At 38.0% G+C, this 14,209-nt stretch overlaps 1 protein-coding gene across 1 annotated transcript; it reads right to left on the reverse strand.

Annotated features, from left to right (window-relative positions):
* Positions 1-944: 944 nt before the first annotated feature.
* On the reverse strand, positions 945-11,262 carry LOC127956277 (prosaposin receptor GPR37-like). The gene is made up of 2 exons (XM_052554112.1): positions 9,719-11,262; positions 945-2,588 (listed from the first exon to the last, which is right to left on the reverse strand). The coding sequence occupies exons 1-2, from the start codon at positions 10,715-10,717 to the stop codon at positions 1,761-1,763; spliced, it is 1,827 nt and encodes a 608-aa protein (XP_052410072.1). The 5' UTR covers positions 10,718-11,262; the 3' UTR covers positions 945-1,760.
* Between the last annotated feature and the right edge of the window lie 2,947 nt (positions 11,263-14,209).

The raw sequence follows: 14,209 nt of genomic DNA on the forward strand, positions 1-14,209 counted from the left end.
CACACAACCACACTGGCACTTTCATATATCAGTTTGCCGTTCTTCTAGCAAACGTGTTGTGTTTATTAAAGAGACATTTCGTTTCGGTTATATAAAAACGTTTAGAAACCGTTAACTAGGAGGAGCACCGTGTGGGTGTTGACAGGTATAAGACACATACAGATGCTCTACAGAGTTCAAGAACGATTCACAAGAATCACCTTCATCAAGAGAAAGGTCACGGCACGCAACACACAGCCATTTAGAAACATTAGAGAAATGTTACTTTCAAGAAATGCAGAAACACACTGTGACAGTAACACCAGGTCTACACCGGACGCGATCGACACGATAAACAACTAGACAGATTCCTTTACTCAAGCGATGTGATGTAACTTTAGTTCAGCTGTTCTTTATTTTCAGTGTTATCACGAGCATGGAAATCTGGAAAAGCTTGGAAAAGTCAGGGAAATGAATAAAACATGTAAGTAATTGGAAATCACAGAAAATTCAATACTGAATATAATTATTTCTAGTTATTTTGAACAAAAATCCATTAGCAGGCAAAAAAAAAATAAAAAAAAAAAAAATAATAAAATGCCTCTGTATTAAATAAAAATATAAAAATGTTTTTTTTTTTTTTTTACAATCTCACAATCTCATTCAGACATTGCAGATTTTAATAACGTTTTGGCAGTTAGTAAAAAAACAACAACAACAACAACAAAAACTAATAGAATACTGAATAAAGAAACTATGTAAAAATAACCTATGTAAAGTCCATAACTTTTATTTTATATTTTTATGATAGTAAATATTAAATTAAATGACAGATAAATTGCATTAAATAAAAAAATTGAATGAATGAAACTAATAAAAAATTGCATTAAATAAAAAAAAAATTATATATATATATATATATATATATATATATATATATATATATATATATATATATATATATATATATATATATATATATATTAAGAAAAATAACTACAAATTAAGAAAAACTTAGATTTTACAATATATGTCAAAATGATTACAAATTCCTGGAAATATCACTGAAAAATAGTTGCAATTGATTCCGTCACAAAAATGTGGGAAGCCTGTATTTCCCTTTCTGTCTTCACCACAATGATTTTATTAACAATATCAAATATGCTCATATTTTTGCTGTGAATTTCATTCATTCATTTTATATTTAAATAAGTCTTGGCAGTTATTTGAAATAAAAAAAATACAACCTATAATGTCAATTATTTGATCAAAGTAAAAGTTAAATTAAAAAGTTAATAAATTAAAATCAGTAAAATATTTTAAATTACATTTAAATAATAAAATTGTATTTTACATTCAAATAGAGTTTTAAAATTTGAGCTTTAGCGTACCCACAAACCTACATGTGACTAGTCTGTGATTGGTGAGCATCTTAAGTGAATCAACACTTCCAGACTCAATATGAAGCGGAGTGACTCCGTTTCGATCGCCTCCAGTGTAGACGCGATGCAAGTGCAGAAACAGAGTAAAGAGAAAGCTAAAGTGTTTGGCAGTGCAAAAAAACTCCAAAATTAAAGCAGTCACTAGTTCAGTGTATATTTATATATATATTTATATATATTAAGGACAATTATACAAAAAAAAAAGTACTGACGTAACTTTCAGTCTACTTTACCTTCTTTAAAAGAGCAACACACCGGTTGTGGTCAAAGTATTTACACAGTAAAACAAAAGCATGTGCTTGTACAGTACAGTAGGCACTGGAATCCCCGCACATTCCCTCAGCAGTGGGATCCAGTTGCCGTGTAGTTGGACATTTCCCGGCGTATAGTGCTGAACGGCGACAGCTCCAGCTCCGTCGTGCACTCGTGCTCGTTGTCGTCGCTGGCCGTGGTTGAGGAATGAGCGGCGATCCCGCAGGCGTCTCCGCAGCAGCAGCAGCACTCCAGAAAGGCTCGGCCGAAGGGTCTGCAGAGGCACAGCAGCAGCACCGGAGTGACGGCCGCGCGCAGGAACAGCAGCAGCTGACTGAGCAGATGCAACAGCGCCATGGTGCTCTGCGGGACCCCGGCCGCCATGTACGCCGAAACCATGTTGCATACGTTCTCAGGAACCACACACGCGCCGTAGACGATAGCCAACGCCACCACGGTGCAGTTCATTTGGCTTTCCAATCGGATTTGTTTCTTGTTGCCTCTGGCACAGCCGCGTTCAGCACGACGGATTCGCCTTGCAGTGGCCACCGAGCAGCCGATGGTGAAGAGAGTCGGCAGGCAGAAGTAGCAGCCGAAGCACCACCAGAGACGCGCGCCTTCGTAGGTCAGGCCCAGGACGTACAGCGTGTCAGGAAGGGACGTGGAGATGCGGATCAGGCAGCGTTCGGATGCTAGCTCGTCCACCGTGCTGTCGCCGTTTTCTGACACCAGCTGGCGGATCAGGAGCTCGGGGAGGGCGAGGAGCAAGGCGCCGATCCAGATGACACCCAGCTTGGCGGCGGTGGAGGTGCAGTTCTCAATCATCTCGTAGTACATCTGCACATTGGTCGCGGCGCGGAAACGGTCGATGCAGAGCGCGCAGAGGGTGAAGGTGGTCACGCCGAGAGACGCCACCTGGAAAAATACAGACACAAACACTGCTTGGTTATAAAAACGATGGCAAAAGTGCTTCACGACCAAAATCATAATGAAAATTTTTTGTTTTTTTAATTAAATAAAAAATGTCAAGAAAAAAAAAACTGATTCCAAGCCTGCATAAGTCATGGAAATTCATGAAATCACAGGTAATGCAAAATTCAGAAGAAAAAACAACACAAATTTCTATATATATATATTTGCAATTTATATTATATAGTATTTTTTTGTTATGCACAAATTTTTCTAAATAATTACTGAAAATATCATCAAAAATGAATTCATCAAAAGGTTTGGGAACCCTGTATTTTTCTGTATAAAAACCCTGTAAATGTTTTTATAATAATATTTTATGTATTTAATATGTTTATATGAATTTAATTAATTTATAACATATTTCAATAACTTCTGGCAGCTACTTAAAATAACCTATGTGAAGTAAACGTTTACCATTTTAAAAAAAAGTTACAAATAAAAATATAAAAAATTATTTTAAAAAATTGTTGAAAAAATATTAAACTAAATAATATATAAGTAATAAATTAAAGAATAATACAAAATAAAAATAAAACCCCATAAAAATTATGAAAGAAAATGTAAAAATATTCAAAATATTCAAAAATCCAATTTATAATAAAGACTACTTTTTTTTACTATTTAAAAATGAATTACAAAATGTACTTTTTAGAAATTTAATGAGAAAAATAATGGAAAAAAGTTTTACCAATTTATTATAATTTTTTGACGAAAATAGAAGTTATATTTTAAATTCTATGGATTGTGTTGCAATGGATTTTATACACACACACACACACACACACACACAGATTATATCTATTCAATCTATAGGAGGTATTAGTAACCAAGTAGCTAACCAATAGCTAAATTAGTAACACAATCTTTAGTTTGTGGTTTTCTGTATAAGAAATGGCATTGAAAACCATGACATTTCTCTGGTATTTTCATGACAACCCTGTCTGCAATATCTTGAGAGCTGTGTTATTTGTCAGGTGTCTAGTGTAAATGGTGTAAGGCCAGTGGCATAAACAAACCGCTTGAAAGGAAAGTCTGAATTATATCTGGCATATCGCTGAACTCAATCCTACAGTTGGAAACCCTCTCGTAATAATCATTCAGCACATAGCAGCAGGTTCACCGAACGAGAAACAAACAGACTTTATCTGCTGCATTATTGTGACAGACAGTCAACCTCCTGCAGGCCCAGCAATTAATTCAGCCTGAACAGAGCAGGCCCCAAAACTCTCCCAATGCACCCTTCCCACTGTGAAATGGTACGTTTTGTATAACTATTGCCACAATAAATTGGGTGAAATGAAAGTGTATTTACAGAAGCGACACAAAAGAAACAACTGAAATGAATGGGAGACAACTGGAGAGCTTCTTGGCCCGCGTTTTGAGCCGCTGCGTCCCAGTAGATGATACAAACCCAAATGAAAGAGCCAACTAAGTGTTTGTCTTCATTATCATAATTACAGAGCAATCAGGCACATCAGCATCAAGGAGGAGACAATTAGCGGAACGAAGCTCGTGCGGTTGTGCATCGCTGGCTAAATGAAAACTAGTCCGCCTCTTTCATCTCTCAAAGCAGATCGCTCAGATCCTTCATCATTTTGACAAAAGCAGACTGTTCAGAATCCATTATGGACCATTGTGTCCATTAAGATGTTGTAATGGTGCTATATTACTTCCATAGGTGTGAAATGCATCCATCCTGCACCATTAGACACTCGGCATGTTGAATGATCGTCGGTTTACTGCATGGGTTTGTAGGATGGGAATATTCTCGCAGAACGAGCAGGGGAGCGTTTCCCAAAACCATAGTTGCTAACTAAGTTGGTTGCAATACAATTTCCCATTGCCAACCAACTAAGTTGCTAACAGGTTAGCAACTATGCTTTTAGGAAGCGCACCCCAGGTCGGGAAAGTGATGCTACCCGACTGCATACAGGGTTTCCTTGTGCACTGCACAGACCATACTGCTTCAGAAAGACTGCCATGAAACTAGTTTTGGTCTTCTCTCCGTAAACCTTGCAAGAGCATTAGGAGGTTTCACGAAATAGCATTAGTTTGTAAGTTTTATTCATTTCTGTGAATCAGTTCATCATCTGTCTGATTCAATGAATCAATTCAAAACTCTGAATTAGTTATTGGTTTACAACTTATTTTCAGTAGATTGTTTACTGTATTTTGCTTCTTGCATTAAAAAAATGAATCTAGAATGGCTTTTGGTTGGTTTCTGACAGAAAAAAAAGGATATGTACATTTTGTTATGTACATTTTCTGAAGAAAATATGAGCAATTATATATCCTATGTGTAGGTTCAGTAATTTCACGTTAATAGCAATGAATATGTTCTTTTCATTGCCATTAAAGTGAAATATAAACATAAACAGGAGACTGATAAAAAAGTTAGAAGGTGGAGAAATATGTGCTTTTTCTCCTCGGCAAAATCTGACAAAATCAAGTTATAAACACTAAATAATCTTTAAGATTACAAATAAATAAATAAAATACTTATATATTGAAAAACACATTCAATATTTTCAAAAGGTGGAAAAATATTGTTTTTTTTTTAACAGGCTTTATCTATAACAAAAAATAAATAAAATAATAACCAAAAGCAATCTGCAAGGAGTAATCAAGCAAATCAACGTGTAAACACTTTGATATATATAAATGAAGAATTATCAAAAATGTTGACAGGTAGAATACTACTGAATGACAAATAATGACAAAGGGAGAACAAGACTGCAAGCAAATATACATGGAGTCCAGACCACATGTGATTCAAGTGATCATGTGGTCTGAAGCTCACTTTCTGCCTTTCTTTCACAGTAATCAAATCTAAGCTCTCTGTGGTCTCCACTGACCTCACACTCTGGGAAACTCTCCAGACCACGACTCTCTCTCCCCGTCTGATCTGACATCCACATGCTTTTGGTGGCATTTTCTAGCTTACAGGTTTCCTAGCAGCAGGTGATGATAGCGTTGGCTGCAATGGTCTTTACTAACGGCTCATTAATTCTCTGATTAAGAGGCTCTTCAGAACGATGGAGGTGCTGGTTATTAATCTGGTTTAACGGCTGCTTTTAGACAGGGTGACTGCAGGCCATTGTTGGGCTACCGGCCAGCAGGGACGGCAATAATTCTTACTTATTGACAAATGAGATGCACTGAGGCATGAGTGAGCTGGAAGCAAAAGCTATTACAGGAATATTGTTATATATTATGACCACAGAATGAAACAAATACATATTCAGCTACATAAATTCAGAGCATTAGAAGGGGAGTTAACAGCCTGGATCACGAACACAAACACAAATTGGATTAATAATAGAAGAGAAAGCCAACAAAAAGCTGTAACATTCCAAACACTGTTAAATAAAATGAAATGCCTCTGACCCTACAAGAAAAAAATCTAATAAAATCAAACACAATCAAATGATATCTCAACCAAAGAAAAACAAAACAAAACAAAATAAAATAACTTGTGTGACCTCAAGACAAGCAGTCCGAAAAATTGATAAAATAAAGTAAAATAAAATATAAGATAAAATCACAAAGTGAGTTACTAATAGAAAATATAGAAAAAACAAAAACCTGTAAAGAATCCAAACAATAAAATTAAATAAAATGCAATATCTTCAAATAAAATAAAATACTATAAAATGAAGTACAAGCAGTTTGGAGAATATATGGAAAAATAAAGTAAAATTAAATATAAAATAAAATAAAATCTTTAAAATTTTAAACAAGTACAAGCAGTTTTTAAAATGAAATAAAATAAATAAAAAAAGAATCTGGAAATATTTTAAGTAGTGTTTGCAAAATCAAATCTCACCACTATGATGCATTTTAGGTTCCAGCACCTAAAATGTTCTGAATGTTTTAATATGCTGTTTAGACAATTGTAGGAAGCCTGAAATCCGACAGCTGTCAGATACGCCTCTGCAGCATGTTTGCTCAAACGAAACAAGGCCTTCCTGCAAATCAGTGTGTTGTGACTGATGCAATATCCAAAAACCTAAAGGCCAGTCAAAACACAAGTCGAGTTAAAACACTGGCACAGACACACAGCACTCGGATTCACTTGACCTATCGCAGCGAGAAACGTCAGACCTCAGATAAAACAAACCCAATGATCAGATAAGTTCAACTGACGTTTGCTGAACTTGCCTGCAGTGCTGCAAAACTCAACAATACATACTCTCTGCAGGAGACCACCAGTGAAGGGACGTCAAACGTGAAAAGTGTCAGGTCTGAACAAAAGCATCAACAAGACCTTCTCCCAGAATGCAGACTGACTCCCAGCTCACATGAACTATCACGCTCCAGCATGCATGTGTGTGTGAGTAATAGAGCCGGAGGCGTTTTCTCCCTGTGGAGCACTTTGCCCTCAGGACTGGCTTTACTCTCCATGCACTTAGCTTGCATGCAGTCCCTGGCGATCAGCATTCATAGCTGCGCTGCAGCCGGAGGGACCAGCACATGCACGCATGCACAGTGGCTCATTTTCATTCAGCTTCACCATTGTCAGGCCGAGCCTCCTGGCCCTCTCTGCCTGTCCCATACAATCACAGAAGGCATGCTGTGTGCCACCAGGATGCCACATTTGCACGCCTCTCCCTCCAAAACCCAGTCTAAACACCCCTCACACCCTTCATACACACAAAAGCAATCACAGTCTAATTCTCTAAGGCAAACGGATTGGTGAATCTCCCCAAAGCCTTTTCAAGGAAAGTCGGTTCAGTCGGTGGCCATCTTGGTAACGCCCCTGGGCAGCTATTTTGTGTGTAAAGAAGCACAGCTCATATCTGCTTGAATGGAGGAAGGCTTAAGTCTACACTCTCAGAAATAAAAGGTACAAAAGCTGCCACTGGGCTCGTAGTCTTTGAAAAGGGTACTAATATGTACCACTAGGATACTAATATGTATCTTTGAGGTACTTACAAGGTGAACCTTTTTAGAAGGCACCAATCCAGCGCTAGCTTTTGTACCTTTTTGTCTGAGATTGTATGAAACTGTTTGTCAAGTTTGCACTATAGCAAGGACAGCATTACTTGCAATACATGTGGTATTATAAATTGTGCAAAGACTGATGGCATAATGTGCTTTAGAGTTTCATTTGTTGTTCTACAAGTGGTCTGAGTGATACTTCACCCAATTATATTTTGTAAATGAAGTCTGTTTTAAGGAACATAAGAAGGCAGAGCAAAAAATATGAACACAAAAGAAGATATTTTGAAGAATATTGGTAACCAAACATTTGATTGTATTATTTGACAGTATTTTTTCCATATTATGGAAGTCAATGGGTGCCGTGTCTTCAATATATCTTCTTTTGTGTTCAACAGAAGAAACTTACACTCATTTTCATTTTTGGGTGAACTATCACTAAGATGTTTTGCATTATTATTGTTTGCATGACAATTCAGTACATATTATATAAGAAAATCTTCTCACTACCGTAATGTGAGATTAAATGACAGCACTGCCTTTTTGTATTCCATAAACAAATTATCTAATAAGAAATACAAATGAGAATTAAAATAAAATCTGGACAAATATATTGGGGAAATGCTTAATTTTCATGCAAAATATTTTTTGCAGTGCAATGTAATGCAGTAAAAAAAAAATAACAAAAACCTTAGAAACAGGCTTCAAGCATTTCACTTCATGCAGAATAGAATCTTCTCCCCTATTTGATTTTAGGGTAAAATATGATCGGAATATGTTTTTGTGAGTTTCATCAGGACAGGTTTCAAGCCATAAAATGAGCCCACCATTATTTAACACTAAAGACGCATGGTGTTTGGATTGCAAAGTGAGCTCTGCTGAAACTGGGTGTGGTGAGGAGATCTGGATGGCAGAGGGCTGCTGCAGATTTCACCTCAAATAAGCGCTTATGGTTGCACCTCACAGAATGTGACGAGAGTGGACGGAGGTCAGAGCAGACTGTCAGTGCAGGTGTCCTGAGGGCAGGGTGGATGATCTTTTGCATGCAAGGAGCACTGACGTCTCTCTCGAAATGAAACCGAATTACCCACAATGCCATGGTTTCAATACCTCACCCTCAAGAAACGCAAACCTTAACACTGCTCTTGCATTAAAAACTAGATCACTGCAATATAAAAGAACACAAAAGATGATATTTTAAAGAAGGTTGGAGTCCACACAACACTGGTTTTCATTGTAAAAAAAAACATTTAGAAGTTTTTGTTTTAAAACTGCATTTTAGAATGAAAAGATCCTCGTCTACACTGGCGTTTCAGAAACCATCTCTGTCTACACTACACAACTGAAAATGCATGTCACATGACCAATCATGCAGATAAAACCACAGATATGTATATGTAGATTCCCTATTATTTAAATGGCAGATGCGTCTAGGTGCTTGGAGCATATCTATGGGTACAGTAATGAGCATGATCTTATTGTTTACACGGTTTTCAGGGATACACAGAGTGAATGTAGGTAGCCACGCCATCATTTTCAAAAGTCTGTTTTGGTCCGTTAACACTGAAACACAATCTCAGAGCTTTCGAACTAAAACGCGGTCTGTGGCGTTTTCAAAATTCTCAGTTTTTGAGAGTCGAAAACGCCGGCGTAGTGGAAACGATACAGATTCACATAGATTCCAAGCAATTTGCACAAATGCATTTTGAAAATCTGATGATTTAAATCAAATCAAATAGATGCAAATTATTAATAATAAGCCAAACCATGATTTTTTGAGTGCAGAAATCTTACTGGTGCAATTTATATACGATTGATATTAAGTTTATTGGTTTAATGTTAAAGATGTGTAATCCAAATGTTTATTATATTACAATTTTTAAATTTTTTATTTTTTTTTTTTAGACAAACCACCGAGACATTTTTCAATATCTCCTCCTCTGAAGGAAGATATTAAAATTAGGGCGACAAATTTTCATTTTTTGGTGAAAAAGTGCCAAAATGTACAGTTGTTAGCGGTTTACTCTATTTAAGCTCAAATGCCATTATTCAAAACGATGATTTGTACCCATCCCACATAATATGCAAGTGAACATTTAAAACCTGTTGTGTATGAACATGGAATCCATTACCTCAATATAGGGTACGACTTTACAGGTGAACTGGCCCAGCAGCCAGGTCTTTGTGAGTTCGTGAAACACCACGAGTGGCAGGCAAAACAAGAGCAGTGCAAAGTCCCAGATGGCCAGGTTGGCCAGAAGAGCATTTGAGATGCTCCTCATGTAGTAGTTATGGCACACCACACACATTATTGCTATGTTCCCCGTTATTCCCACGGCGAAAATGAGGACGGAAACGATGGTGATTGCATATGCCCCATACGTCTCGCTAGTGACGGGGTAGAAAGGATTGGGGAAGAATTCGCTCTCCTCATCCTCGGCGTATGGAGGGGTCATCGGCGTGGCGTCCCATGGGTCATCTATCTGTTTGGTGTGGACCTCGGCATATCTGGTGAGATCGAATGGGAAATCTGTGGAGGTGAGAGCGAGAGGCTTGGGCATCGGTTCCCACATGGATAAAGAGGATGTCAGGGCGTTATAATATGTTTCAACTGGTTTCAATGGGGAAGCGCTTTTATTCTGGCCCCTTTTCAAGCTCTTAAACACTTTCTTGTGGTGTTCCTTTGTGCCTCTTTTGCGTCTGTGGTTTCTTTCTCGCTTGCTTGTTGTTATAGAGTTAATGTGTCCACCTACTGTTCTCATGGTAGCAGGGTTCAACTTTTTCCTTTTATGTTGCTGAGAGCGCTTATGTAGGTTTGTGGCACTCTCTGTGACCGCATGTGTTCTGTTCGAGAAGAGATGTCTGTGTCCATACCGCTTACCTCCACTCTCCAAAAGCAGCCAGAGATGTGAAGACAAGTAACTGCTGTCTTCTGAAGTCTGTCTGATGTTGAAGGCAGGTGTACCTGCGGCTCGATGCCTCGCAGGGTGTGTGGCACTGGGTTTGGCATCACCAAGGCTCCTAAGAGCGTCTGGTTCTTTGGTGTGTGCATTACGGTTTTCTCCGTGCAACAAAACATGTGGACAGCCTGCAATGAAAAAGATCGTTCTTAGAAGCAGCAGCATCTGCATCTTCGCCGAGTCAGTGTGCTGAAGGTGTTAGAAAAACACTCTCGCGCGGTGCATCGCAAAGAACACACGCTGTTTTCCTCGATTCACATTGTTAGAAGGAAAAGTTCACACGCGAACGATCAGTAAAGGCTAATTAGATCCATGCAAATGACTTTTCCTGTTACATCCAGTCCGGTGTTGTGCGGAAAATAAAAACCACCTCCTTTAGATTATTTGACGTTCCTTGTCTTAAAGTGCCAGAAAGACGAGATTGCATCCAAACGACATCATTTGCGTTTCTGCTTGTGCATCCCAGCCAGCTGCAGGAGTCGGTCGCATCTCGTGTTCTGTTGGGCGCGGCAGCCTGGACTCGTCCTGCGCCTCGGCTGTGCGCGGAGAAGCGGAGTCCGGTGGCGCTGCTGCTGCTGCTGCTGTGAGTGAGGAGCGAATGAAGAAAATGGACGGTTTCTCTCCTGGTGGATAACCTTGTTCTGTCAAGCCGGATCCATCAGCATCAGCCCCTTGGACCACCGCAGCTGGAGGCGACCCCGCCCCGCCCGTGCGTAGTACATTCTTTACCATGCGTAATTACGCATGTCAACAGAATCCTAATCCGATCAGTCTTGAGAGAAACACGGGCTTATACGAGTTCAATTACAGATGTGTGTCACAGTAACATACAGGAAAAGTGCAACTGCAAAATAATTCTCGGTATTATGAGACACATGCTACGATAATAAATCAGCGGGAAATATTACATTTATGGTTTTCATAGTCTATGCGTGATTTTTGCAGATTATGCTACATGCACACAACAAAAAATTCTTGTAAATAAATGTATCAATTATTAAAATTAATTACGAGACAAGCTATAGCTATAGCAAACAACCGTTAATACTAGTTATCATTTATATGCGTTATATTTGCAGATTCTACACATGCTATGAACATGCAAACAGTAATAGCCTAACTATTTAAAAAGTGAATCATGATTTTACTATACCTGCATAGTATACATACTATATAAACAGTAAAAATAATTTATAGTAGCCTAAATAGAAAAAAAAAATGTATACATTTGAATGCCGGTGATACTTGTGATGGCAATGTAGTGCAATGACAATCAGATCTATGTGTGCAACTAAAATGTCCAAATGCTATTTGGGGGCACTGCATCTGTTACTTTCAGTTCTGAAAGCTCTTTAACACATTGGTATGTCAAACAGGTTTATTTGCCTGTGGCAATGTCACAACAGAGCATAGTACTCTGAGCAGAAGGGCAAGAACTGACTTGCTTAAGGTTTGTTTCCTTGGCGAATACTGATCTTGGTCTTAGAGGCGTACATTCGCAAACAGCCAACAGTCTTTCATTGCCTTGCAAAACCTCAGTGATTATGTGGAAACGCTCTTTATTTAGCATCAGACATGCTTTAGTTTCTTTGTTCTGCTAGGTCCAAAGTTTCACCTCTAACTCCTGCTGGTCAGTGAAAGCCTGGCTGAATACTGAAGTGTAAAACAGGGAGGCCAGGTGCAGAACACAAGCTACTGGAGCTGGCACAGCCTTGGCGACTACTGAACTCAGTTGAGAAATCTAAGCATGGGGTTAAAACGTTAAATAACAGAGTGAGCAGCAAGGTCAGATACTTGACAAAAACTGAAAACTGACTGAAATGTTTTTGCAAATGGAATGAATGGAATTAACAAAATGATTTATGCAGCATGATGAACAAGATGTTCGAAATGGTTTTGCGAATAGTGTTTCTTCACAGTTATTCTCTTAAAATATTGAATAAAACATTTTCTCCATTTATTTGCACCCTCTTCTTTCAAAACCTTGATTAAACAGCTTCAACAATTGTTTTTCCTGATCAGAAATGCAAGAAGAAAATATTTTCGAAAAAGATGAATGCAAAGCAAAAATCTTGAATTACATGTTAGGCCATGTCCAAATGCAACAGTTTTAAATGTTGTTTCAAGCATACATTTTCACCCAATTTAGATGAAAACTAAACACAAAATATGTTTACTTTCAAGATACATTGTTATTATTATTATTATTATTATTATTTTAATAAGCCTTATATTGTGTTACGAGGGTGATTTAACTATCCAAATCTAAGGATATGACAGACTTAAAAAAGTATTACAAACAGAGATGTTCATATCACTAAGCAACTGGATCGGTAATTTGAGTGGGATATATTTTGCGGCAATCCAAAGCGCCACCTGACGTTGTAAAACGGTATTACATAAACACGAAGAAATGCGGTGTGAGAACAGACAAGACACATACCTGTACTCACCCTAAAACACACTTCTAGAGTGTAAGACATGTGTACTGCATATCTAGTACAGTGTGAACCTACTTAATGCAGTTTAAAGGGTACTGAAGTGTGACTGTGAGGGAATGAATCTCGAATAACCCAGCGACAGTGCATTACTGTGATCAATCTCCTGCTGTCCTCATGATGAATGACTCATGTCTCCGAACAGGCACCAGCAATATCTCACTGCTACTGTACATGCACAATATCACAGATAAGAGTTGGCATCAATCAATCAATCACGCAAGCACAGTTTATCTGAAAATGAAGCTTTGTTATCATTTAGCTACACTATGTCGATCTAAACCTTTATGACTTTTTCTTTCTTTGGAACACAGAAGTCTGGCCAACCATCCAGGTTTCTGTTTTTCCATGTGGTGAAAAACGAATTGTTTGTGGATGAAAAGAAGGCCTCGTACTCATAACAGCATCTCAATACTAATAGCCTAATGCCACATGACCACTCAAACTGGGTCAGTAGAGGTCTGAGTAAAAGCCATTCAATTCTGCACACAATAGGACAGAAACATCGTATCACTTAGAAAAGTGGCGTGATGACAGCAGTTAGTGGTGAGTGCAGCGGGGAGCGAATGGAAGAGGACTGTCAGTAATGGCCTCTCGGATTGCTCTAGATGACTCAGAAACACTCAGATCCTCCTTTCCACGAATGCACCGACTGAACCGAGCAACAAATGTGTCTCTGAAAGCAAACAATATTAAAATAATAATGCAACATTTAAGTATCACAACAACAACAACAATAACAACAACAAAAGAATCATACTAAAATAACAAATCATAATGCTAGGGTATTGTGAGTGTTTTAAAGCATTGCTAAGCAGTTTATAAGGTATCCTGAGTGCTTTTTAGTGCTACGTTGTTGCTAGTGTGCCCTAGATGGTTGCTTACTAGATCAAGTAAAACCCATGAATACCTACAATATTCTGATCTCGGGGGTGAAAGGTTCTTCATATCAGAAAAAGTTAGATTTTTTAATTGTTCTTCATAATAATAATAATAACAAGTCTTCAAGCATCATGAAAAATCCTTGTGGAAACCTTGATGTTCAAAAGTGCAGTGTTTTTTGGGGGGTATGAAAGTAATTGTACTGTATAGTATGCCATAACCAATAACGAGTAAAATAGTGACATTCAGATGAGCTTTGAAAATGCTTTATATAGCAGACTAA

The sequence above is a fragment of the Carassius gibelio genome, chromosome B4 (assembly GCF_023724105.1).
Source record: "Carassius gibelio isolate Cgi1373 ecotype wild population from Czech Republic chromosome B4, carGib1.2-hapl.c, whole genome shotgun sequence".
NCBI lineage: Eukaryota > Metazoa > Chordata > Actinopteri > Cypriniformes > Cyprinidae > Carassius > Carassius gibelio.